This window comes from Spodoptera frugiperda, chromosome 6 (genome assembly GCF_023101765.2).
Source record: "Spodoptera frugiperda isolate SF20-4 chromosome 6, AGI-APGP_CSIRO_Sfru_2.0, whole genome shotgun sequence".
Lineage (NCBI taxonomy): Eukaryota > Metazoa > Arthropoda > Insecta > Lepidoptera > Noctuidae > Spodoptera > Spodoptera frugiperda.
In genome coordinates this window covers 6919034-6943373 of record NC_064217.1, presented here as the reverse complement: position 1 = coordinate 6943373, position 24340 = coordinate 6919034, and the positions used below count along the sequence as shown (strand labels likewise).

At 34.5% G+C, this 24340-nt stretch overlaps 4 protein-coding genes and 1 long non-coding RNA gene across 7 annotated transcripts; 2 read left to right on the top strand and 3 right to left on the bottom strand.

Annotated features, from left to right (window-relative positions):
• The first annotated feature begins 11553 nt into the window (after nucleotides 1-11553).
• On the top strand, nucleotides 11554-12487 carry LOC126910769 (uncharacterized). The gene is made up of 2 exons (XR_007705372.1): nucleotides 11554-12069; nucleotides 12308-12487. It is a non-coding gene; the product is annotated as an uncharacterized LOC126910769 (long non-coding RNA).
• Nucleotides 12421-14176, bottom strand: LOC118281884 (nucleic acid dioxygenase ALKBH1). Its single transcript, XM_035602651.2, has 4 exons — nucleotides 13963-14176; nucleotides 13549-13878; nucleotides 13109-13302; nucleotides 12421-12835 (listed from the first exon to the last, which is right to left on the bottom strand). Exons 1-4 carry the CDS (start codon nucleotides 14089-14091, stop codon nucleotides 12478-12480), a joined length of 1011 nt encoding a protein of 336 aa, XP_035458544.2. The 5' UTR covers nucleotides 14092-14176; the 3' UTR covers nucleotides 12421-12477.
• Nucleotides 14177-14402: 226 nt separating this feature from the next.
• Nucleotides 14403-15864, top strand: LOC118281885 (N-alpha-acetyltransferase 38-B, NatC auxiliary subunit). Its single transcript, XM_035602653.2, has 3 exons — nucleotides 14403-14578; nucleotides 14808-14934; nucleotides 15328-15864. Exons 1-3 carry the CDS (start codon nucleotides 14528-14530, stop codon nucleotides 15471-15473), a joined length of 324 nt encoding a protein of 107 aa, XP_035458546.2. The 5' UTR covers nucleotides 14403-14527; the 3' UTR covers nucleotides 15474-15864.
• LOC118281878 (uncharacterized) lies at nucleotides 15606-21098 on the bottom strand. The gene is made up of 7 exons (XM_050694371.1): nucleotides 21028-21098; nucleotides 20337-20414; nucleotides 18022-20211; nucleotides 17802-17943; nucleotides 17530-17720; nucleotides 17210-17436; nucleotides 15606-17138 (listed from the first exon to the last, which is right to left on the bottom strand). The coding sequence occupies exons 2-7, from the start codon at nucleotides 20406-20408 to the stop codon at nucleotides 15635-15637; spliced, it is 4326 nt and encodes a 1441-aa protein (XP_050550328.1). The 5' UTR covers nucleotides 20409-20414; nucleotides 21028-21098; the 3' UTR covers nucleotides 15606-15634.
• Nucleotides 20545-22910, bottom strand: LOC118281883 (cytochrome c oxidase assembly factor 6 homolog). 3 transcript variants are annotated; one of them, XM_035602650.2, is made up of 3 exons: nucleotides 22348-22910; nucleotides 20971-22033; nucleotides 20545-20880 (listed from the first exon to the last, which is right to left on the bottom strand). In XM_035602650.2, the coding sequence occupies exons 1-2, from the start codon at nucleotides 22670-22672 to the stop codon at nucleotides 21534-21536; spliced, it is 825 nt and encodes a 274-aa protein (XP_035458543.2). In that variant the 5' UTR covers nucleotides 22673-22910; the 3' UTR covers nucleotides 20545-20880; nucleotides 20971-21533. The 3 variants fall into 3 exon arrangements, with proteins under 3 accessions (XP_035458543.2, XP_035458540.2, XP_050550329.1); XM_035602647.2 differs by lacking the exon at nucleotides 22348-22910 and having other exon boundaries at nucleotides 20971-21119; XM_050694372.1 differs by lacking the exon at nucleotides 22348-22910 and having other exon boundaries at nucleotides 20975-21118.
• Nucleotides 22911-24340: the final 1430 nt, after the last annotated feature.

The following is a 24340-nucleotide window of genomic DNA, read 5'->3' as shown; positions in this document are numbered from 1 at the left end:
TTGACGGGTACGAAGTGAGGCCACCCCGTCCCGACCAGACTTGTAGAACTGATTCACTTACCTCATTTGGAAAAAGTGTTGTAAGTAATGTTACAGTCTTTGTTTCCACCTTAACTACTCAGTTCAGACGCGAAAAGTTTCCACGTTTCTCCGTGAAATTGCTAGATTAGTGCGGTCAGTTTGTAAGGTGAGGTGAGGTGAGGCCGATTGAAGACGTGGTTCCTTACGTTTGTACCTACATGAGTCAGTCGACTATGCCTGTTCAGAATTACTTAAATGAAATGAGAATTCATTTCAACAGAAACTTTTGTTAGATATGACAAATTAAACTTTTTCTTTTCTTTTTTCAAATCGGCTGCCTTTTTTACCCGACTGCGCCAGAAGGAGGGTTATGTTTTTCGAGTGTATGTATGTATGTATGTATGTATGTATGTATGTATGTATGTATGTATGTATGTATGTATGTATAATTGTTTGGCACGCTCTGCAGCCTAAACGGCTTGATGGATTTTGACTTGAGAGGTGTCGTTAGATTCGTATTTACTGTGAGAGTGACACTGGATATATCAAAATTAAAAAAAAACAAAATGGCGGATTTTTGGCGCCAAATTCGAATATTTCTCACTCTCTAGCCTAAAAGGCTTGACGGATTTTGATTTGAGAGGTGTCGTTAGATTCGTATTTACTGTGAGAGTGACACTAGATATATAAAAATAATAAAAAAACAATGGCGGATTTTTGGCGCCAAATTCGAATATTGCTCACTCTCTAGCCTGAACGACTCGATGGATTTCCGCTTTATAGGGGTCGTTTGATTCGTATTTACTGTCAGAGTGACACTAGATATATCAAAATGAAAAAATAATAAAACTAAAAATAAATAAATAAAAAAAGTAATTTAAAAAACTAAAAAACCCGACTGCGTTTCTTTATAATATTAAAATGAAAAAACCCTAAAACAAGAAAGTAATCGTAAAATTTAAGCAGTCGGGACACATTCTAGAAAGCAAGCCGTATGTGCCCTCACAAAGTCTTTATATTTAGAATGTGTCCCGACTGCTTAAATTTTACGATGACTTTCTTGTTTTAGGGTTTTTTCATTTTAATATTATAAAGAAACGCAGTCGGGTTTTTTAGTTTTTAAATTACTTTTTATTAAAAAGTTTTGTGCTTAGATAAGCAATTCGTTTACTTTGAAACGTTTTCATCTCACATGTAATTTTTTTTGCACATTATTCTTGATATTTATCTCGCAGACAATTTAAAAATGTCGTTAAGATTCATATCAAAGTTCTTTTTGTACACTTGCGTAAAACTAAAAAACGATCGAGCTTAGTCATGATTAATAAGTTTTTCAGTAAAGGTAGACCAAATAGAATCGTGTGTGTATAGAAGTAGAAGCTCTTAGCCCGAATCCATTAAATATTCCCGGCTAAGTTTATGTGGCTGCTCCCAAAAATCCTTCGTAAGAAAGTTATTTATTTGTCCGTTCACCTCACTTAACCTTGTTGCTTAAATCACCACACTAGTTAATGAGATGGCTCTTATTTAGTGCGTCCTCGCTAAGAAATATCGTGCAATACAACTTTACTTAATTATCTAGCAATTTCCCAAGTACACCGAGATAACAGGCTCCATAATCTTAACCGAATTATCTTAGTTTTTATGAAGCAATTAGCTTACTTAGTTTTAAGTGGGCATGCGTAGAATTAATTGTCGTTGATTGCAAATCTCATCAGTAACGTCTGTAAGGCAATGCATTACAGTAGAAGCTTAAATGAGAGAGCTTGCCATTTAATCATCGTAAAAGGGACATAAATCCCAATTACACGGCTTATTATTTCGAAAAAGGCTCAGAAAGTCGCGATGTGACGGAGTCCGAGGCAGGACAATACGGTACCGCTGAAATATTAGCTCGGGGACCAATGCGATGCCGAACGAAGATCTAGTCAGCCTTAGCAACAATTTAGTACTAAGACTGTGTCGTTTTATTTCAGACATTGTCCATCTCTCATTGAAGAGCAAAGAGTTGTTTTCCTTATTAAGATCTTGTGTAAACTCGTTTTATTGAATGTGCTTCTTGCGATCTTTGCCTCCATTGTTTTATTTTCTGGCCGTATGGCATCTATATTTACTTAAGTAAACCCATTAAAACGGTCAATGTCACTTAAGATACTTGAAGACTGTCCAGAAAAAAAATTCCGGCCGAATAAAATGTTTGAGGTCCAAGAAACCGCACTGATTGCACAAAGGGGTCCCGCGAGACTGAATTATCGTCACGTACTCCTGCCACCCCACTTCGTTAGTTCGCCTGATGACGTGTGCCGAAACATCCCCCCCATACATTTGCAATTCCATTCACAAACTGTTACGATCATCATACATTTATTTGGTGAAGCGTTCATCTCCGAGTCACGAAAGATGATGGCGATGGACATGTCTGATTAGATACAAATGGCGTTATTTTGGTCCAAATCATGATTTGTTGCATAAACTGTCTTATTAAGAGTTATACAAAGGTTACCATAATGATTACTACTTTAAAAAAATCTATTCTATCTAGTAAATTGGATCTAGTAAAATAAAAAAAAGTGACCAACAAACCTAAAGAGTCGGGATTTCTAAGCAAAAAGTTATAGTGAGAAAGCTTATACAAAGAGATATAATGCTTAACGTATAATACTTCACTTTGGTAAAACTGTGGTCGTCGTGACAAACTCTCCGGATATGACCAGGAAATTAACCTCATTCCGAATTTTCTTTTTTACGCGAAAATTCTTTAACACCCTGTGAGAAAGAAGTGACTTAGCTGATCTTAGTATGTCTATGTGCTTACATTGTATTTGTATGTAGTATTTACTCCCCGATCGGATAAAGAGTCATAAAGCTAAATGTTATACACAAAATTCGATTACACTAAGTGCGGGTGCTGTGCGTAAGATCCTGTTACTCGGAATGTCTCTCAGTAAAAGACAATGGCCTTTACTACAGACCTAAGATAGGACATAGATAAGCGGAATAACCTTTCTACTGGCCTTTGACGTTTACTTAACATTATCGCAAAAAAGACGGAACCGAACGGAAGAGAATCGCACATTTTTGGTTAATTCTACCCCCAACTAAGTAATTAATTAAATCAATATCGCAAGAAGCCCAAAAAATTAACACAACATTTTCAAATGCCTATAATGACTTCTTTTAATTAAGCCCCGCATTGCATAAACTGTTCGTTGCTAATTAAAACACTGCTATATTAATTAGAAACCCTTTTAGAAAATATAATTACTTATTTTAATAACGTCGGCTGCCTAAATGTAATACAGGAAACTCGCCTAAAGAAAATTCTCGCGGGATTTGAATAAAAACGCACGGTTTACGTTAAAATAAAGTATTATTCGCCTAATTAGGGAGTTTTTATTATGAAATGTTCGCTTCGGAGCCTTTGTGGGGAACTACAATGCGCTGGGAATTGCATTTGATCATTTTCTGTGTTCTGTTATTAAGAAATGTATACAGAAGAGGACAATTGCAACGATAACGAATGAGAGGGGAGAGGAAGAAGCTTTGTGCAATCAGCGCGTTTTATTCGCCGTCGACGTGCCGATGCCGGGGACTCTTCGCCGAGGGTAATTGTGATAACACGATGTCGTCGGCTCTCCAAAACGTGTCTGCAATCGCGATCATCATTTGCACGTTTGGAAATCTAAAAATCTTCGTAGCTTTACAGATATCGTATCAGAGAGTAGGTAAGGTCTGTTTGAGTTACCTTTCCTACATACATATGCATGGAATTAGCATTCGTTTGTTTAACGTCGGAAGGTTTGATTTGAATACACTCTGTGCTTTGTTTTAATGTAGCCGGCAGTGGCGCTATCAACGCAAAATTAACTTAAATTCACATTTACGCCCAAATATGTCCTATTAAAATGACACTATCAATATAAAATACAAGTTTAACTAACATGGAATCACAGTTAAACGACCCTAAACGTGCATTTGGTAGGTTTTGGTGCCAAAGATAACATAAACAGCCTGGAACCGCACAAATACTTGCTTCACGCATACTAATGTGTCCCATGCGGCTATCGGCTGGCCAATAGCCTATATTATATCGACTCGATAAGTTTTACTCTAGTATCGGCAGTAAATCGGGAGATATATTGTTGGTTTGTACAACTTTATGGGCCGATAAAGAAGTGTTTTGCATATTATCTAACTGTCGAGGCCACTGTTTTCGAAAACGAGGTTAATGAGTTAAAAGCACAGACTAGACGTGTCCTGAATGAGTTAATGCATATTGCATAGCGCTCTGTTTTGTATTTAACAGAAAGGTTTCACTTATCTATGTAAGCCAAGTCGATACGCGCTGCACCCCAAACCAATTAACTCGGAAATTAATAGAATGGCACCCAAATAATTAATTTAACCTGCAATAGTCGAGGAATGGAGTGAAGTAGTTAAAAACATCGTTAAGCACATTGTCGGAGGCGTTTAAGTCGGCTGAAGTGAAAGTTTTCACGTTACGAATACTTGAAAAGTCCATTACACGGTTGACGGCGTCGACGTCGACCTTACGACGCCAAGTTGTTTGTAATTACACAGACATAGCCCCGAGATTTCATTTAAACTTCGTGACAGCACCCGCCGTTGACAGCTCTTTCTGCAATTGTTAACTTCTTAGAAAAATATTATCATAGTCGCAGCGTACCGCGCCGTGGCCGCGCTCTCAGCCGCGGAACACCTGACTTGACGCTTCCACTTTATAACTGCTATTTGCTACCGAGACTTGAATTATGAAGTGCTTCTTTTCGACTTTGTTTTAATTATTTGCATTTTGTGCTTTGCTTTTAGCATTAGTCTTATTTAATTAAAGTGATTCGTTAGTAATTCTTTATAGTGAATCCGAAGTGTATTTGCAAATCACTATCAAAAAAAAAAGTTTTTTCAGTTATTACAAATTCTATTTATTCTAGCAACAAACAACTAAAGAGTAAGTTAATCTAAATTTTCAAGAATTTCCATATAATCAGGTAGAAACTGTAACATAGGAACAGTTGCTCTTGTTTCCGATGTAACCTCGCGACAGTAAGCGGATTGGCATGCCTACATAGTTGTGTAGTGAATTAATAAGTTAGCAGTTCATGCATATTAAGGCTCTAGACAACCACGACTCTACATATTCATATATGAACTGTTTCAAAGCAAACTAAACACCTTGAGACGGGTTCGGTTAATGTATGTAAAAGGGAAATTAACAAATTTCACTATCGATAAGTAAGTAGGTAGAGGATTACAAATAATTACAATAGAAAAAACCTTCATGACTGTGTTTAGTGACTTAAAACAAAAGAATGTTTATCCATCAACGGTAGCCAAGAAAGTACTAACAGTACTAATGGATGCTTTTCACCAGTTCTATCATTATAGTGCCATTCTAGTTAAGTTAATCTAGGGATCGAAGTCCAAAAAAATATATAGTTTTTCCTTATCACTTTAATAGAAATTACTAGATAATAGATAATAAGTAGATACCTATGTTTGTATGATTAACACTTATTAGTCAAAATATTTTTCATAGTCATGCTTGTGCAATGTATACGTATTACGTTGTATAAAGATATTTGCGTAGTAATAAAAAACACATTTAAACATAGCTCCTCTTCTGCTTTATGACACCCTTTTTACTGAAAAATATTACGAAACCATTTCAGCTGCTAGCCGTTAGCCGTTAGCTATCCTTGCCGTTAGATTTCAGAATGGCAAACATTTAATTTCAATGTCAGTTTGAAAACTCCGATGTGGATTTTAGGCAAAAAATCTATGAATTCGTACATATTTTTACGAGGAACGTAGATGGATCACTCAAAAATTGGTTCCAATTAAAATTCGTACGGTTTGAGTGGCGCACCCGCTTCGCCGGGCGCCGGGAAACACCGCCATAACCAAACTAGCTTGCTACCAACCTCTTCGGAACGTAGACTCTTCTATAATTTGATTATAGCTACAACTTCGCTTAAACATTACCATGGCACATCCTTGGCATAATGTTTTAATTTATAGTAGGAAACTACTTAGTAGTGAAAACTATTTATTCAAATACCTTGTTTCTTCAATGCTATCTTCAGTTTAATTTCCTTGCACGATCCAAGACGGCAATGAAGTTTCATATCCTTGAGTGAAACGATTCGGGCTTATTCTTTATTCCAATTCTTTATTTGGTTAGTCACCATGAAAATCCCAACATACAAGATTGGTACTTAAGTTGTGTTTTTTAAATTTTGTTGTCCTAATATTATTTTAAATTGAATGACAAATATCTAATCTCAAAAATACTGATGGAGACGTACACATAGGTACTACAGATTCAGCTCAATATCTCTGTAAGGAAAAGCTCATGTCCAACAATGAAGTTGGCTTACTGCCAAAAGGAGGACTAGATTCATTCCATTCAATTAAATACAAAAAATAGAAATACCTGACATAGCATCTCGTTGTACTCTATTTACTCGAATCTCTGTTGATGTCTGACAAAACAACAAAGCTCCGTGATGATGTGTCAACACAGAAACATAATCTGACACACAATATTATTGCCTACTTCTTGCAAATAATATATTGTTGATTGTATGTTGTTTGGTAAGCATTACGTATATAGGTATGTTTTGACTACCGCAATGACATCAATAAAAGAAACAAGTACTCATCGATATGATTTTCCTCCTATCCATAAGTTGGTACCTATACCTAAGTACCAATATTTTTATCTTACCAGCGACGTTGAGTCTTCGTACCTAACTCGTTTTTGCACTTTCGACCATCTCGAATACTGAATCTTCCCATTTACGGATAAGGGTAGTTTAATACACTGTCATCTACACCTCCCTACTTTATTCCAAATCTCAAATAAAACACAATTTCTCCATTTTTCAGTCCTAATTTATGAACAAAACTAGTCATCTTAATTTTCATCTTAAGGTCCCGAATTCAAATAACCATCATTATAATGATTTATGAAATCGCGTCCTAATTAGGACAGTCGACGTCTCTCGAGTCTAAGGGGACTTGGAAAATGGACGGACATAGAACGAGGTCATTCATCTGAGGTCCCAACTTAATCTGAATCTCTGTAACCGTTCTGGACTGAAAACGATTGATGCCAGCTGTGCTTTATAACACGAATTGTTTAATTGAAGTTGATTTATTACAAGTAATTAATTTAGATTTATACTAAGTAGGTGCTCATTATACTTACAAAATACGTGGTTCAATGAGTGCAGTGTCTGTAAGTTCCTTGGTATAAAAGTACTGCGTGTTTTGCATGCGACTTTAATTTGCATTTCGTAGGTACCTAGTGTTTGTAGTGTCGAGTTTTATTTCTGTCTACTTCACCTCTTCAATTAAATCCCTATACATCCCTCACAGCCAGTTCGTGAGCCATAATTGCATTCGTTAAACCCTAAAATATTCATGCACCTCCGGTGTAAGGATGGGTAATCGATCTCAATACATGCAATAGCCGCTTTACCAGCAGTCTGTACCTGCAAGCTCAGTACACGTATACATTAATATTGCTTCGAGACCAATAAGGCTGTTTACAAACGCGCTTTGTACTTTGTGGCTGGCTTGCAAACAAGCCTGTCCCATTATTGCACCATTGTGTGCCATCTAGTGTCTGGAAATTTTGCAATTAATATGGGCTTGTAACCACGCCTCAGTACAGCTGATTAAATTCATGTGACGCCCACTACTCTGTATATTGTGACGCCGGTCATAGTCGAGATTGATGGGTTAATAAATATTGTGCTACCATAATGAGGCTTTTTGTTAATTAATGTTGGGTTTCGAAAATTTTTCAGTTCAATTTTATTTACAAAATAAATTGTGAAGTTTTGCAGCTTTCTAGCAGGATTTATATTATTATAGAGTTAACATCTTTTTACATTGTTTCAATAGATGCTCTTTGCAATAAATTCACTGACACTCCATCGAATTACTACTTAATCCTTTACCAAAATAAATGATGCAATCTACCAACGTTTCATACGAAATACATTTAAAATGTAATTACAATTTACAAATAATAATGGTTGAGCGCAAAGGTGGAGGCTTGATTGGTTGAGTGAGACCGCGAAGTGCGGGCAGGCCAAACTTTCTTAATTAACTCGTTATTGTGCAGTGCACGAAACACCGCGCTGTGTAAGCTCTAGCCACGTAGGTATAGCTTACGGAGTACAGCCGTCCCTACTAAGTAAACACTACCAAGTTATTATTTATTGTATTTCAGTTGTTATTGTTCTGATGCTATAAATTATGCATGCGGCAAACCAACTTTGCAATCACTGAGACTGAGACTAAGCATGTTATAATGTAATAAAGTAATTTTATTTCTGTTTTGAGCCTGAAATAAGATGACTTTTATTTGAAATAAGTAGGTAACTAGATGTAGATGTGTACCTATAATCGGGGGTATGCATATTATGTTACTATGTATAGATATCGATACTTAATCAGTAATCGTTATCGATACTTGCAAGGGTTTCGATGCCACTAATCGACTAAAGCTTGATACGTTCGTATCAAAAGAACTAAACATTATCCACATGCCTACATAAGAGGGAAGGTTACGGACCTATTCGGATAATACTGAAACCTTTCGCAGTAGAAAAGGTCGAATTAATTATGTAGACCGTATCGAAAGGCAGAGCCGACGTGGAATCAATGTCAGGCTTTTTCAGACATACCCATATTTGTCCTCACTACCAACACACAATACTCTTTAATCTGACCATTAATGACATGGCTCCTGCCACCCTGCACCTTATTAAGACCACCTCTTTTATTTTTATAGTTCTGTGACAAAAAATTCGCCTTCATGCAAGTCAATGGAAGTGACAACGGTATTAAATCCTCATTAATTTACCGTCATTCGCTATTCTAGAGTCGTAATGTCGCAAATTGATTGATTTTGTTTATGTGTCCTGCATTAGGTAGGTAGGTACCCTAGACCACACACAGCAACATATAAATCAGAAAGAAAACGAGATATATTAGATTGATATTCCGGTTTTTATTCTTGTGGTTGGCATCTAGATGACACTTATTAATAAAAATATTGCCAATTATTATAAAGTATTAAATCTTCTATCGATACTGCAGCTATCTGTATTCATCGTCGAAAACGCATAAAAATATTTCTTCAATATGTTTCTGAAAAAATAATAGGTAGTTTACAGAAATACAATAGCTTATGTCCAACTTTTGGTATAAAAATAATAGTATATTAATTTAGGTACCTGTTAGCTACCTTTAAATACCTACGTATTATAAAAACACCATTATGCATTTACCACCTGACTCACAGTACACACAATAGTTACCTTCTTAACCCAGTCCTCAGCTATTGTTTTCGATACAAAATCGTTACTAAGGAAAAGTTTAAGTGTTCATTAAAAATGTCTGTGAACGCGATACTTTTAGATGACAAAAGAACATGTTTACGTAATATGTCTGCCTTCTTTGCCTCTTTACATAGGTTTTAACACCTAAAATGTTTGGTTAGGTATATATTTTTATGAATATTAAGTTACATTGTATAGCGGCATTACGTGCCGTAATGTGCACCTCTGCCTACCCCTTCGGGGATAAAAGGCGTCACGTTGTGTGTGTGTGTGATTAAGTATAGAAATCTGAGGTAATTTTATCTAAATCTTGGTACCTAAGTACTTAATAGCACACTCAAAATTAGTGTTTTAATTAAGTGTAATAGCTATCTCCTAGACTTGAACGTGAAAGCTAACGCTTTCATCCATAAAATTATATTAGCTAACTATTTAAATGGCTATCTAAGCTGTAACTATATAATGGCCAAAGAAATGTAGATAAAGGGAGATAAATGAGGTACTTGCACACTGCCTCCAACTCCAGACCTCGCGCAAAAACGCGGCTAGCTCATGGATGGATACTGCCATCTACTAGTATATATAGCCTTTATTTCTCAGAACAACCCAACTCTATATAGGGTCATTACACGGACCTCCGGCCTCCACATCACCGCAACAAAAATTAATCAGTAGGCAAAGCAATACCTCTTGTGTAAAGAGAAGCTAGTCCACAAAAACGCTCCATTAAAACGATAAGTTTTTCAATGAGGGATTTAGCAAAAGCTTCTTTTTTCATCCACTTCGTTCACCCATAAACGAACGCTGTCAGCCATCGCCATTGAAATCGGTCTCCTTTAATTTTGAAGCCAATAAATTTTGTAATCCGCCAACTGAATTTATATCGGCCATTTAATGTCAATAAAAGAGAAGACGCCAGCTCGCGCTTTTTGCCGGGCCCGCCAAATGTCACCGAGCTCATTTTACATACAAAGGTGATGTGTCAATGATTATAGTTAGGAGACTCGGGGCTGAGTTGCCGAGTTCTTTGCATTCCTTTCCAGAGTTAATTCAAGGATATCATCTGCGAATGTCGAACTGGTAGGTAGGTAATTTAATCACGGAATACACACAAACATTCGTATGATTTGCAGTGCAATTATTTTACAAGACTTGAAAACAATTCTCGTTGAGAATCATGTTACACCAATCACGCTATCCAGCATAAGCGTCAATATTTACACATTAATACAAAGTGTATTGTTACTAGTACCTACATCCCGAACATTATACGTGCTATGCGCGCTAATGCCAGCTCATTTCATTAAGTGCGGTAGCACCTACATACCTAGGTATTAATTGTAAACAATGTCAGTCTAGCCGTTGAAGGCGTCACTCAGGTTCCATTAACCTGTCAATGGTGGACGGAGAACTCGGTTGCATATGACAGTATACTTGTTCAAGTCTAATCGCTTGACGAGGGAGTCATGTCGACACGCACGCAAATTGCGTCGCTTGTTTACGACATACCTACCTAACTCAATTTGTGTATTGTAGTGCACTACCTACTTAATCGTTTCGCTAGCGCGAGGGTGGAACACCCGATATCCTTTGTCTGTTTAACACTAGGTACACGTTTGGAATAATGGCACGCGCAATCGTATTAGATCGTGCCTGATTTAACAATAAAAAGGTTTTGTTTAGTTTAACAGGCCGTGTAGGTTCTCCTACCTTTATAAAAATAGGTGGGTAGTTTCATCCGTTAAATTGAGTAGAGAGTTCATTGAACGTACTTACGTACGGTAAGTAGGTACGTAAGTTTTGAACGAAACATCTCGACAGGTAGAAGGTAGTTCCTACTACTATACCTACCGTACTTACATTTGTGTAAGGTGTAAAGTGTATCTACTTAGGTTATTTTTTCAAAATAACCGTACAGACGGTGAATGTCTCTTGAGAATAATCATCATTTTTGAATTGGAACGCCAAATGGCATTTCCATTGAAGCAAATGGTAGAGCCGTGCCGCTTTGTCGTCAGCCATTCGCTTCGGATTGAAAGGGCTGGATTCGATATCGTATGGAGCAGCTAACTGCCGATCGCAGCGACGAATGAATACCTACACCCGATACAAAGAACTGATCGGAATATTGAAGCTTACTCGAGTAGCGAGTCAATAGTGTCGGTGCAAAAAAGGACGCATTTCTCATTTGGATCTTGCGTAGTTACTTTGAAAAAGCTCTTTAGCTAAATATTAATGTTAGGAAAAGATAACATCTAGGTATTCATCTGCTAAAGTTATCTAGTGTAAATACATTCTTACATACGATACGAAACTTCTTGGTACGTTACTTGTTTCAAAATTGATTGACTTTTTCCTCTAAAACTTATCTTGACACTTTTGACATCATTAGAATAGTATCTAATAAAAAGCTAAGCATTGGAATATAAATGGTATAAAATTACGAAGTGTCTATTTTTTTAATTAATTTTTCCATCGCACATCATCACCATGTTGGTTAAGCCGCGTTTAAAATGTGAGGGTTGCATCAAGCCGGCGGCACGGCGTCTCGGTCTGTTCCAAGCAAAAGACGAATACGAGTGCTATGCAGAGAGTTACGTCAAATGTTTCTGGGGGCTTTGCGATCTACATAAAAGCCACGAGAATATTCACCCCATAAAAGAAATCAAGAGTGAGAAACCAGTTTAATTTGTAATTATTTACTAATGATTTAAAGTCATTAAGTACCTGAATTTCACATAAGAAATACAGATATGTACCTACTTCCAGTTATTTATTCATTATTTTGTAAGTTGTATAAAACCAAAGCAATATTGATGTCTAGAACGACACTTCTACAGTCTCTATTCTCATGAGGAATCAACAGAATAATTGCTGTTATATTTCTGAATTGTTACTGTTTGTTTCAGTAGTAACTGATCAGCCAAGACCACAAGAGTTGCCATACAACAATGCCAGGATAATGCATGATATTGCTGTGACAAGTTGAAAGAGAGCAACCTCTACAAATAATAACAACTGCTTACATAGTAAAAATATATTATATTTACAAGTATCAAGTAATAAAATTAAGTTATAGTCATATACTATTTTGATTTTCATTTAATACCTGTCTTACATTCATATTTATTCTTGACTCTTGAATGTAGTTTCTAAATCTGTTCCATTTCTCATTATCTATGTTTACATTCATTGTTCCAACAAATTCTTCTGGTTGTGATATGTATTTAAAACTGGATATACTGTTACTGAAGACATTTGAAATGTCTGTTTCTTCCCAAGGGGACTCTGCTGATGGTAGTATTTTTGGCACAGCATGGTAACATAGTCTGGCCTCCTTGGACATCACCACTATGTCCCCACTTTTGATTAGTATTGCTGACGGTTCTACTGACTTGTCTTTTCCTCCAATTAAGAATATTGCTGACTGACCAAAACTGGAACAGAGATTTTATTTTATTTATTTAAAATTACTTTTTGTTATTTTCATGTCTGTGTCTTGAGAATGATGGACTTGATAATTATCCTGGTGTATTAATTGTTGGAGGTCTGATTGTCTGTGACTATGAACCAGTTCTTAGGTAGGTATATTTTATATTGCTGTCTCAGTATTGAGAACACTTTCTCATTTTATTTTAATCTAGTTTCTAATTTTATAGCTATAAATATTTCAATTTAGGAATATAATTAACTTAAAACAATATGACTACCTAAATGAAAACAAAGGTGCTTCCAAATTGACTTCAGAATGGTCAGTATGTGCTGATAGTGTGGAGTTCATGTGGTAATAATTGACTATGGCTGCCTCAGCCTTAAAGTTAGAGTAGCCCAAGTACTTAGCCAATACATCTGACAACTCTGCCAGGTCCACAGGAAACTGAGACTTGTTCGCTTCTGTGTAAACCTGGAATGCAAACAGAAAATATAGATTAGAACAACCATAGATAGGTGATTTTCTTTTAATAAAATAGGTAGCTGTTTGTTTATTTAATCTGTGCAACACAGATGAAATAAAAGCCTATAAGACCTGATAAATGCTAGAATAATTAAAAAAGAAATAAAAAATTTAACATCCAAATATTAATTTAGAAATAAGAGTGTTTTAAAATATAGGTAGATCATGAATAGGTATATAATATTAACATTTTACTTTTGTGTCCCAGTTGTGGTGATAGCCTAACGTAGTCCATCGTAGTTTCTTCTGCAGTTGCCTGTCACATTGGTCATTTCTAAAACATTCGGCCCACCAGTCTTCTACATTTATTTCTATGTCAATATTTAATTTATTTGGCTTCCTTGGATATTCTTCAAGACATTTTCTAACCCAATATCTTTGTCCAAGTGCAGTGAAGGGATTTCTTATAAATAGTAACCCTGGATGCCTCACAAACGTAAATATTTTCCATGTTCTTAAACTTTTTAGTCCTAATAATTCAGCTCTTGGATCATCAGTACATGTATCAGCGGTTATTCTAGTCACCTAGAAGAAAGTAGGCAATATAATTATTTACACAATATCTTTTGCATTCCACGTATAAAGGTAAATAAAATAAATTTGCAATACCTTATCAGTTACACAGTTTTCAACTTCTATTACGTCCTCCAAAGAAGGTTTAGGTTTGTTTGATTTATAATACTTGAAGGACTTCATAAACTTATCTTCTACAGATATTAAATTCGGGTTTTCTTCCATTATTTCAGTTATAAAAAGTATTTTTAATTAAAATAAATAGAATCACATGTTTGACATCAATATTTTGACTGAAACTTTGAGGTTTGAGTGAAGTTGTCAATGTCAACACTCGTATCAAGTTTAGAAATATGATGCTGCAAACGTAAATTATTGTAAAAAAATATAAGTAAGTTAAAACATCATATGGATGGCTTAATGATGAATACAAAGAGCTATAATTTTACCTAATTTAAGAGATAAAAAAATCAAGGTAAAACATTTTTTAAAAATCATAACTTGTTAGTTGACAAAAACAAATAGGTATCGAATGTCAATGTCAAAACATTTCTAACCAAAATACTTGGATTTAGAAACACTGGTGTTGATGTTCGTTTAATTTTATATTATACTCAAATAAAAACATTTCAATAACCGCTCACGAAATTAGTATACAATCATGAGTGCACTTTCAGAGCAAGCGCAGCAAGCAGTTACAGAAGCTATCAAGGTAACAAAAGCTTTCCAGCATCTCTCCATATCTTTTGCTAGAGGACTACCTCGTCCACTACTACTAAGTAGTGGTAGTGTATTTTAATATCAGTGAGTGTCCTTACGGGTTTTATAACTGATCTTATTGATCTATTAACTCCCATCCTTTCTTATGAATGTCCTAAGTTCCTTGAGTTATGTATGACTTATGACTGACACTAATGAATCTATTACCTATTTTATTTCAGAATACCGAAGATGGAAAAGCTAAATTAAGGAAATGGCTGAACATGAACTTCAGAATAGAAATGACAGATGGTAGAGTGCTTATTGGAGTATTTTTATGCACAGATAGAGATGCCAATGTTATATTAGGTAAGAAACTTTTTTATTAACTATTTGATATAATAGTAATAATACGGAACAATTGATATTTTTCAGGTATGTCATAGTCCCAGGGAACCTATCTAACTTATAATAATATCGGGTTGTTCTCACTTAGCTAATGGAGAGTACATGCATAGACACATTGTACTCAAGATTATTTATCAACAACTTGCTTTAAAATACAAACATGTTGAATCTGAAGTGCCATATTATAAGTATCGGCTAGTGTGTTTTTTATAATTAAAAAATATACAAACCAAGTATTGGAAATAAATAAAGAAAATGATACTTTGTAGTTTAAGTCCTAAATATGTCCATGTACTTCTTTTATTAGTTACATACCAGATGATATTTATCCCTTTAATTGATTATATTTTCTAGGAGCATGTTCAGAGTATCTTAAAAGCGGAGATGGTGAAACAGAGGAACCAAGAGTATTGGGTCTAGTGATGGTACCAGGTCGTCACATTGTTTCCATTCAGTTGGACGACACTACCCCACCACAAATGTACTGTTACGATGAGTGATTCCTCACCAATGTCCTTGGTTTTGTAATTAAATATCCATTTTTAGTTATATCTCTTATTAGTTTGACATTGTGTATAATATTTATACTTTCTACTAGTTAAGTTTTGATAAGAAATAAAACAATTTATAAATATTTTAAGATTAAAAATGTATTTATTACTTAAGGAGTATTCAAGTTTGCAATAAGCTGTTTGAGTACATCAGGTTCAAGGTAAATGTTTTTGGAATCATTAGCGAAAGGATTGTATTCATCTATGTTGTGATTTGATTGTAATATTTCAGATAGTTCTTTCACAAGTTCGTTAATGGAATGTTGAGATCCATTTAGTTTCATGTACAAAAATTGTCTATTTAGTATATTATTTAAGCAAATATATGGCTGAATAACTCCTTCTTGTTTACTTAATTTACTATAGTATATTACACTTTTGTTTCTTACATCCTCATCTTCATCTTGTAGAAGCATTATTGCACATTTTATTGTTGTAACTTTCACTGAATCAGGCAAATTATCAAATTCATTTGCTAGTTCATTGTTCGCTATAGCAGCAATATATCTCATGTCAACATCTGATATTTCAAAATTGCTTAATTTTCTAATGATCTGCACCAAAGACAACTGGCCATCTTTCTGCAGGTACATAATATTCCTTGCCAACAATGGAATCATGAATCTTATAATGTATACTGATTGTCTTTCCTCTAAAACTTTCAAAAGTTCTGCTGCATCTAAATGCTTCGATAAATCCATTAGTAAAGATATTTCATAAATTATTTTCCAAATAATACTACTGCAATATTTCTTCTCAAACAATATCAAAATATCTACTATTTTTAGTAAATTATCTATGTCTGAGCATTTCTGCTCTTTAATTTTGTTGAGAATGAATTCACAATACTTTTCGTAATTACTTAATTTCAAAATGATTTCTAAGAGATTTGGTATTTCATTCCATTCAGATAACTTAATATATTTCTTCATTCGAGCTTCTGCCCACAGGTCAGCACCAGGCAAGTGCACAGAATTAATAATTTCCAATATCGTTGCTGCCATATCTTCTAATGAGTAAACTTTTATGAAAACATCTTCAAACAATGTTCTGCTTAGATATGAATGTTTACCACTAGAAATTATTCTTTCAAATCTATCCTTGAGCTGCTCAAATTTTTCTTTATAAGCTTCATTCAATACATAATATTTTTGGCATATGCTTAATAGAATTAAACTTCCATGCAGATCATTTTCTGACAGGAAAACATGATTTAGTAGAACACTACAGATTATTTCGACATCATAGATGTTAAATATGCATTTAGCTGTCAATCGCCTTACTGTATGTATGGGACTGTTGAGGAGTAAAAACAAACATTTTAATAAATCCTCATCAGCAGTTTTCTGTTGTTGTATATCAAAAGAGAAGTTGTATCGCTTTGCACTGTTTGCTAATAGATTCAAAATGGGTACTAAGTTTGAGTGTGACTGGACCATGTCTGGTTGGTTGCTTAGCTTTAACTGTTGCATTATATATTTCCATAGCTTTGGCGAATGAGTTCGGAGCTCATCGCACGCAACAGTCGCTGTAGTTTGCTCGTCACTACCTGAAGCTTTCTTCTCACCAATTTGCTTTGGAATCAAGGCTCCATACAACTGAAGAGCTGCATTCCTGGAATTTGTATAATGTAAGTTAGTGCACTTTATTTTGCAAATTGTATTTAGACTAGTAGTTTAGATTACCTGATTTGCCAATGTGCACTAGTAAGATTACCAAAAGCAAGCTCAGCTAGTTTAGCAAAATAAAACATCATGTCTGAAGCTAAACCGCTGTCAGTGACTATTCTTGTCAGGAAATGTATGTAGATTGCTTTTGGTAGATCAATTTGATTTTCATCATTTCTTTTTGGAGTGTCCTTTGTCGAATTACAGATCTCCAACAAAGTATTAATGAAGTAGTGGAATAAAGGCTGAAAACAAAATAATATTTTTTGTAATAGCAAGTTTAAAAAAAAAAGGATTAGTGTATGTAGCGTAGATAGGAACTTAGGAGGATTTCTTACTTTTCCCTTCTTCATATCACTGGATACAATCCTGTGCACCATTATAGACAGACCTGCACCTCTTCTCGTTATAGATGCCATTTTATTTGTCTCTGATATCAAGTCGTTCAGTTTACATCTTAATAGAGTGTCAGGTACTTGTGAAGCTTTATTTTCTTCTGGCAATGAAGTTAAGAATTGAATGCCCTTTCCTATAATAAGACACAAAAAATTTAATTTAACAATGTCATTCAAACTAAATAAGGGTTAAATTCCCTTTCTAAACTTTTTACCTAAGGAAGCTCCAGCAGCTTCAATAGCTCCTTTATGACGAGATGTCTCTAATACATGAGTTATGATGTTGAGACACTTCTCTGCCATGCTAGCATCGTCCACATTCAGTTGTACCAATACTGACGATAGGTCACATGATGCCTTAAAGAAAATTAATTATTGTTATTACATAGTGCCAAGGTAAAAATGTTTTAAGTGCATAGATAATTGAAAATGTACCTTAACATTCAGCCAAAGAGAATTCAGTACTATTTGATGAAAACCTGATATTTTTGTTTGATCAATCTCATCACTGACAAGCAAGCCAGAGTTATCAATAATATTCTCTACCATATCACTCATTTTTGAAAAATCTGAACTTGTTGAACTGTCTTCTTCCCAAGCAAATTGATTAGAAATACTTTCCAAAACCTCAACAAACTCAGACATGATTCCGTTTATATCAATTTTGTATGAATTTGCTATACATGTTTCCAGTACAACTAATAAGATATTCATAAAGGAATGTAACTGTTTCCCCATTTCAATAGATTTCATAATATTGGTTTTTGCTTTATGTTCACTTATTAATTCATTGTATGCAAAATAAAATATATCTTCTACATTTTTGTACTGCCCTATGGAATGTTTGTGTTTAATTACTAAGTTAGTTATTAATTTGAACATGCTCTGACCACAACTGATTTCATAGAAGAATTTGCTTCTCATGCTGCTGAGAGCACCATTAACTAGATGTTGATTTGTATTTGGGTTCTTCAACTCCTCAGAGTAATGGTTCAGCAGTAGCTTGACCACATTCTCCCTGACATCATCTGTAGGATCCCTCAACAAACTGATAAGCTTCAAAACAAAATCATCAGAGGACAGAACCCAACATCCTTTTTCTTTCACATACTCAATCAATGTCATGTTCATATTTCTTATCTGACCTCTTTTCTTGTTAGGAATTTCACTAAAACAACTTATTATTGTACTACAAAGTTTCACACATGTGATCTTTCTCTGATAGTTACCATTTAAATTAAGTGAAGTAACAACACAGTTCTGTAATTTTGTACAAAATTCCAATAGGAATTTTCTGTCTTGCAAAGATTCATTACTTTCATCTTTGATCATGACATTTAAAAAAGTAGAATGCAATTGTGTTAAAAATATATTAAGACTATTCAACATACTCAATCTTAAAACAGTGCAATCTGAATTTATATTGTTGTGTATGAATTTTAATATTAAATCATATTCTAATTGACTTGGAGCTACCTTCCCTTGTGATACACAGACTATATCAAAAGCTAGGGTTCTTATGTAAGAGTTACAATGATCTAAACCTATCAAAACAGATTTTTCAATGTGATCAAAATCTTCAGGAGATTTCCAATGTTTTTCAAGCAAGCCTTTTCTATTGGCTTGTTTTATTATGCATAGTTGACTGCAAAGATTTTGCTCAGTATTATCATGATTTCTTAACTCCTCAATCAATATGTGGTGTAAAGTTGGAAACTTTTTCATGGTTATAAGACACCAGAAGTTATGAAAATTCTCAATTGCTTTGCTGCTAGATCCATTCAGAATTTTGGTGACATCCTTTAGAAATATTGTACACCAATCTTTTTCAAAATTGATTTGTTTTAGCAATGAATAGTACATATCTGCTCCAGCTGAAACCAGTCCAGGTTTGTGTAAACTGTATATGAGACCATCAACCCACTTATTTTCATCTAACAAAGAAAGGGATTTTCCATTTTTGTATTCAATGACCTCTGAAAGCATTAAAAATTTTGCTTTGTTCCAGTAAAATGAATTGATTTCTTTCACCACTGTTTGGTACATTTCATCATCTAGTGTAGTTAATAAAGTTTGAAACACAGATCTATTCAAATCTCTTATTCCAGTTACAGGATTCTCCCAATTATGATTGATAAAGTTAAGTAACTTGATTTGGTGTTCTTTGCTAAAGATGCAGTCTTGAAAATCTGTACCAAGCACTTTTTTAAATAACTTAATAGTCTTAAATGAAATAAATGTATACTGTGAATATTCATATCCCATAAGCAGAAGTAAATCAAATACTGGTTTTAAAACTGATTTGGTGACGTCACTGTGAGTTTTCTGAATTAGAAAAGTTGATTGAAATATTCCATACATCATTGACACCACATTATAGGTTTTAGATGACCTTTCTTCTTTGTTTTTATTGGACAATTCTTCTTCAATCATTTGCAATAATTCTGTTAAATAGGCGTCTTGTTTCTCTGTGCATGGTAACACTGTATAGAAACATGTTGCACACAGTAGCTGATCATCAAATGTTTTAAATCCTGTTTGTAAATGTGACCATAGATTGTCTGCAACCTGATTCCAAAAGTCTTTGTTGTTGCCGGAGGATTCTTTGGACAGCTTCAACAAATCCTGGAAATAGATTTAAATTGCTGTTAAGTATTTACTTTGTCTAAATCGGAGGTAGTACAACCTACCTTCTAGTTAATGTTATATGAAACAAAATAGTTATAAATTAATTTGTTCATGTCATATACCTGAATGGATTTGATCTTCAATTCACTTGTAGGAATACTGATCTCTTCCAAAACTTTGTTATTTCTTTCCATTGTTGTCTGAAATATTATTAATATTCACATTTAATCGGAGTCTAACAAACACCTTGCATAAAATTATAAATGTAAACTTTACCTAGTCTGTTGTGATCTTTAATAGAGTGAATATAACAAATAAAAGACTGATAAGTATTGATAAATCATAATTTACTACAGTTTCTATATTTACAATATGACAGCAAATTAATTATACATTAAAACTATGATTCCTTAATGGGTTCATAGCCTTCTTTCTGGATTTTCTGTTTATACATGTTAAAGTCTCTTTTTCTATCGAAATGAGAGACCCACTGAGTGGGACAGGACTTTTCAAACATTTTCCTTAAATCCAAGCATGCCTTTGGTTTCTCGGAGCTATCTTTAACATTTTCTTTATCTAGGCATTCCCAGTAACGATCTCTGGAGTCCCAACATGTTTTCCGCTGCTCTCTATCGGGAAACGACATTTTTCACCGTGTTTGTACACCTACAATATAAATTTTAGTCTTAAATACTGCGACGCTAATATGAACCACCGATTATTGAGAAAGACGTGAAAAATTATAAGGAAACTCACGCACGAGCACTCCAGAAATGATTACTCGAAATAATAACTGTAGTAACTTTTATTTACCACAATTTTTATCTGAAGTTTTTATCCTTTTCTTTACACCAGCCCAGCATAACCTCAAACTCATCAAGTACACTAGATTATTGACACTGACAGCTGTCAGTAGTGTCAGTTAATCGATGTCGTTTACGTTCCTTTGCACGATCATTAAATTAATTAAGGCATCCTAGCCAAACTAAACAAAAAACATTGCCCCTCGCTATGATTTTCTCATGTGTACAAATGTAGCAAGTGTAGCCAGAACCCAGAACAAGAAAAATAATTAGATATTAAATACCTATCCGAAGTCGAAAGTGTTCTGTGCAGGGATCGAACCTGTGCCACTGCGCCAACCGTCCCTTTAGTGATTTTGTTTTTGAACTAAATATTTTTAAATTGCATATAAATATTCATTTTATTATATTACATTTACTATATTATGTTCATTATAATACGTTTACTGACTAATGGTTAATTCCTACTGGTAGGTACGTAAAGGTCATGGAAAAATAATAGACTGTGGTAAAAAATCATTGCTTTAATTCTTCAATTAATTTTTGGACGTCATTCAATTTATTTATAGTAAAGAAATGGTAATGAGTAATGTTGCAAATAGAATTTAGTTGTTTTATTAACTCCTTTATAATGTCAGTGCAAGGTTTATTCATTTTCTCATTATCACCGACAGCCTTTAATAAATCTTCAGATACTTTTATCTTACACATTTTTACGAAGCCGTCTAATTGTCTGGGCGTTTCAAAAGAAAACACTCCGGGTATGAGTGGAACGCGGACTCCTATTTTCTCACAACGCTCTTTAAAATTTTTAAAGACACCAACATCGAAGAATGCTTGTGTAAGGATGAAATTGGCTCCAGCATCGACTTTTTGTTTGATCTGTTTGAGTTTTTCATCAGAACAGCCAGGATGTCCGGCGACTCCAATACAGAAATATTGTCCTGTTTTCTCTCTGATGAATTTTATCATTTCTATTGTGTTGATAAAATCTGATTTACCTGGATAAAATCCTTCTGTAATAAAACAAATTTCGTAATTTAATTTCTCTTTCGATCACTTTCTTGAGAAAGAAATACAAACATTCAAACAATGCAGAATAAGTACCTAGTCATCGACTCGTTACTTTCTTGCTTTTTTACTTTATATCCACACAATGGAAATATTTTCACTTCGGCTCTGAGGCTAAATGTTTTCCCTCTACTTATTACAAAATATTTATCTAAACACGATATTATCGGTGTAGACCAATATTGAAACTGCAGCTATTTAATAGATAGGTACTTCCTTCTCTATTACCTACTAACCGGTAGATTTAAAACCAACTTACCGCCCAAAACCAAGAATAAGTTGCATATTCCATTTTCTTGCAGCATGGCCAGGAGATCAGTTAAATAAGTAGTCGTCATCATGTCACACGATAAGTGAAGGAGTACATTTTTCTGTTTACTTTTCAATTGCAATGCAGTTTTTAAAGGGGCTATGCTCAAGTCTTTGCATTGATGCATTTTTGCATGCCAAGTAACCGAGAAGAATAGAGGTTCCACTTTTAAGTTATCAATATCTTCTTCGGAAACATCTGGAGTCACTTCAAATGAATAACTGAAGTTACCTTTGTTTTGTATTAAGTCAGTCAGTTTGATTGTTCCTTCCATTTTGGATAATTTTGCCTAAAATCCCGGTTTACTTTTTATTATGTTTTAAATAAATTATGAACTTTCCTGTATTAACTGTCACTTGTCACGGATTTGTTTTTCTTGATATAAAAACTTCGTACTTATACCATAGATACAAACAGTCACGGTTACGATCTATTTTTATAAGTAATTTGATAAGTACTACGAGAGGTCAGTACAGCACCGAGCACTCAAGCGCACTGAACAAGTGAATGACCTTAAAAGGTCTACGATACCTCAACATAGGTGCGTCTGTTGTGTGCGATAAGAAAGACTTATAAACATTTTAATACTAGTACGTGATAGATAACATTTGCAACTAGTTAGTTACTGATGATTTTATTGATGGCTTATATAGCATAGAAATGTGATATCAATTTGGCAATCGCGTCACATTCAGTTATTTCTTCCTGTAATTCTATTTTAAGATCTTTAGAATGCTGTTTAACTCATGTTGTAGAGGTCGAATTCCAGACGTCTATTCTGGAATAATGTTATCCCATCAAAAACATCCTGTAAAAAACCCAAGTCTCGCAGCTCAGTCTTTCTACCGTCAAAAGTTGTGAGATCCATGTAATACCAAGTCGGTTAATCTATTTAGTGTCTACTTGAAGGACCTTCTGTCTTAAGTTATTACATAAGTTATTATCATGCCAATATTAAAAATATTTAACGTTTTAAACAAATAGATCGACTTGGACATCGCTTGATTTGATTATTAGTATGTATCACACTACACAGCACGACGGGCCAGCGACCAACAGGAACGAGAGTTTCAATCGCGTGAGGCGCGAGAGACTAAAGAATCTAATATAATATTGTAATATTCATTTTGTTTTCATGCGATGTCCAAGTCGATCTATTTGTTTAAAACGTTAAATATTTTTAATATTGGCATGATAATAACTTATGTAATAACTTAAGACAGAAGGTCCTTCAAGTAGACACTAAATAGATTAACCGACTTGGTATTACATGGATCTCACAACTTTTGACGGTAGAAAGACTGAGCTGCGAGACTTGGGTTTTTTACAGGATGTTTTTGATGGGATCTCACTTCTTTTTGTAGAGCCTTTCTTTTTGATATAACCACCACCAACCACCAACTGCATAATGCAGTTGGTGTATTTGGAAAACTGGACCGAAATTACAAAATATTTAAGTTTTCCCATGATTAAGACACTAAACTCTATATGTATTCCAAATATGAAGCTTCTAAGTCTGCTAGAAGTGCCTTGGACTTTTGATGATCGGTGAGTCAGTGAGTGACAAAATTTAGAAACTTTAACAAGTTGTCATTCTTAAACTACTGGTTCAAATTGACTGAAATTTTAAATATTCCGTGTTTATACAATGCCGGATTAGTTACTGAAGATTCAGGTTTCTTGCTTTATCCACAACCGAATTATAGGGGGTCGAAAAAGGCCCGAATTGCTTCGAGAAAAGGATGGTACGGCCGTGCCGCTTTTTTTTTGCTCGACTTGGCGGGGGCACTGCCGTGCCCCCAGATTTTGTGTCAACGTCTGAAAGACAGCACGTGATCATAATAATATTATGTGATGTAAACAAACCTGTTAGGTACTTAGATTATTGTTGTTCCAAGAGAGTGTCCTCCTAACACTCTTCGAGAACTTTTGCAGCTGCTAG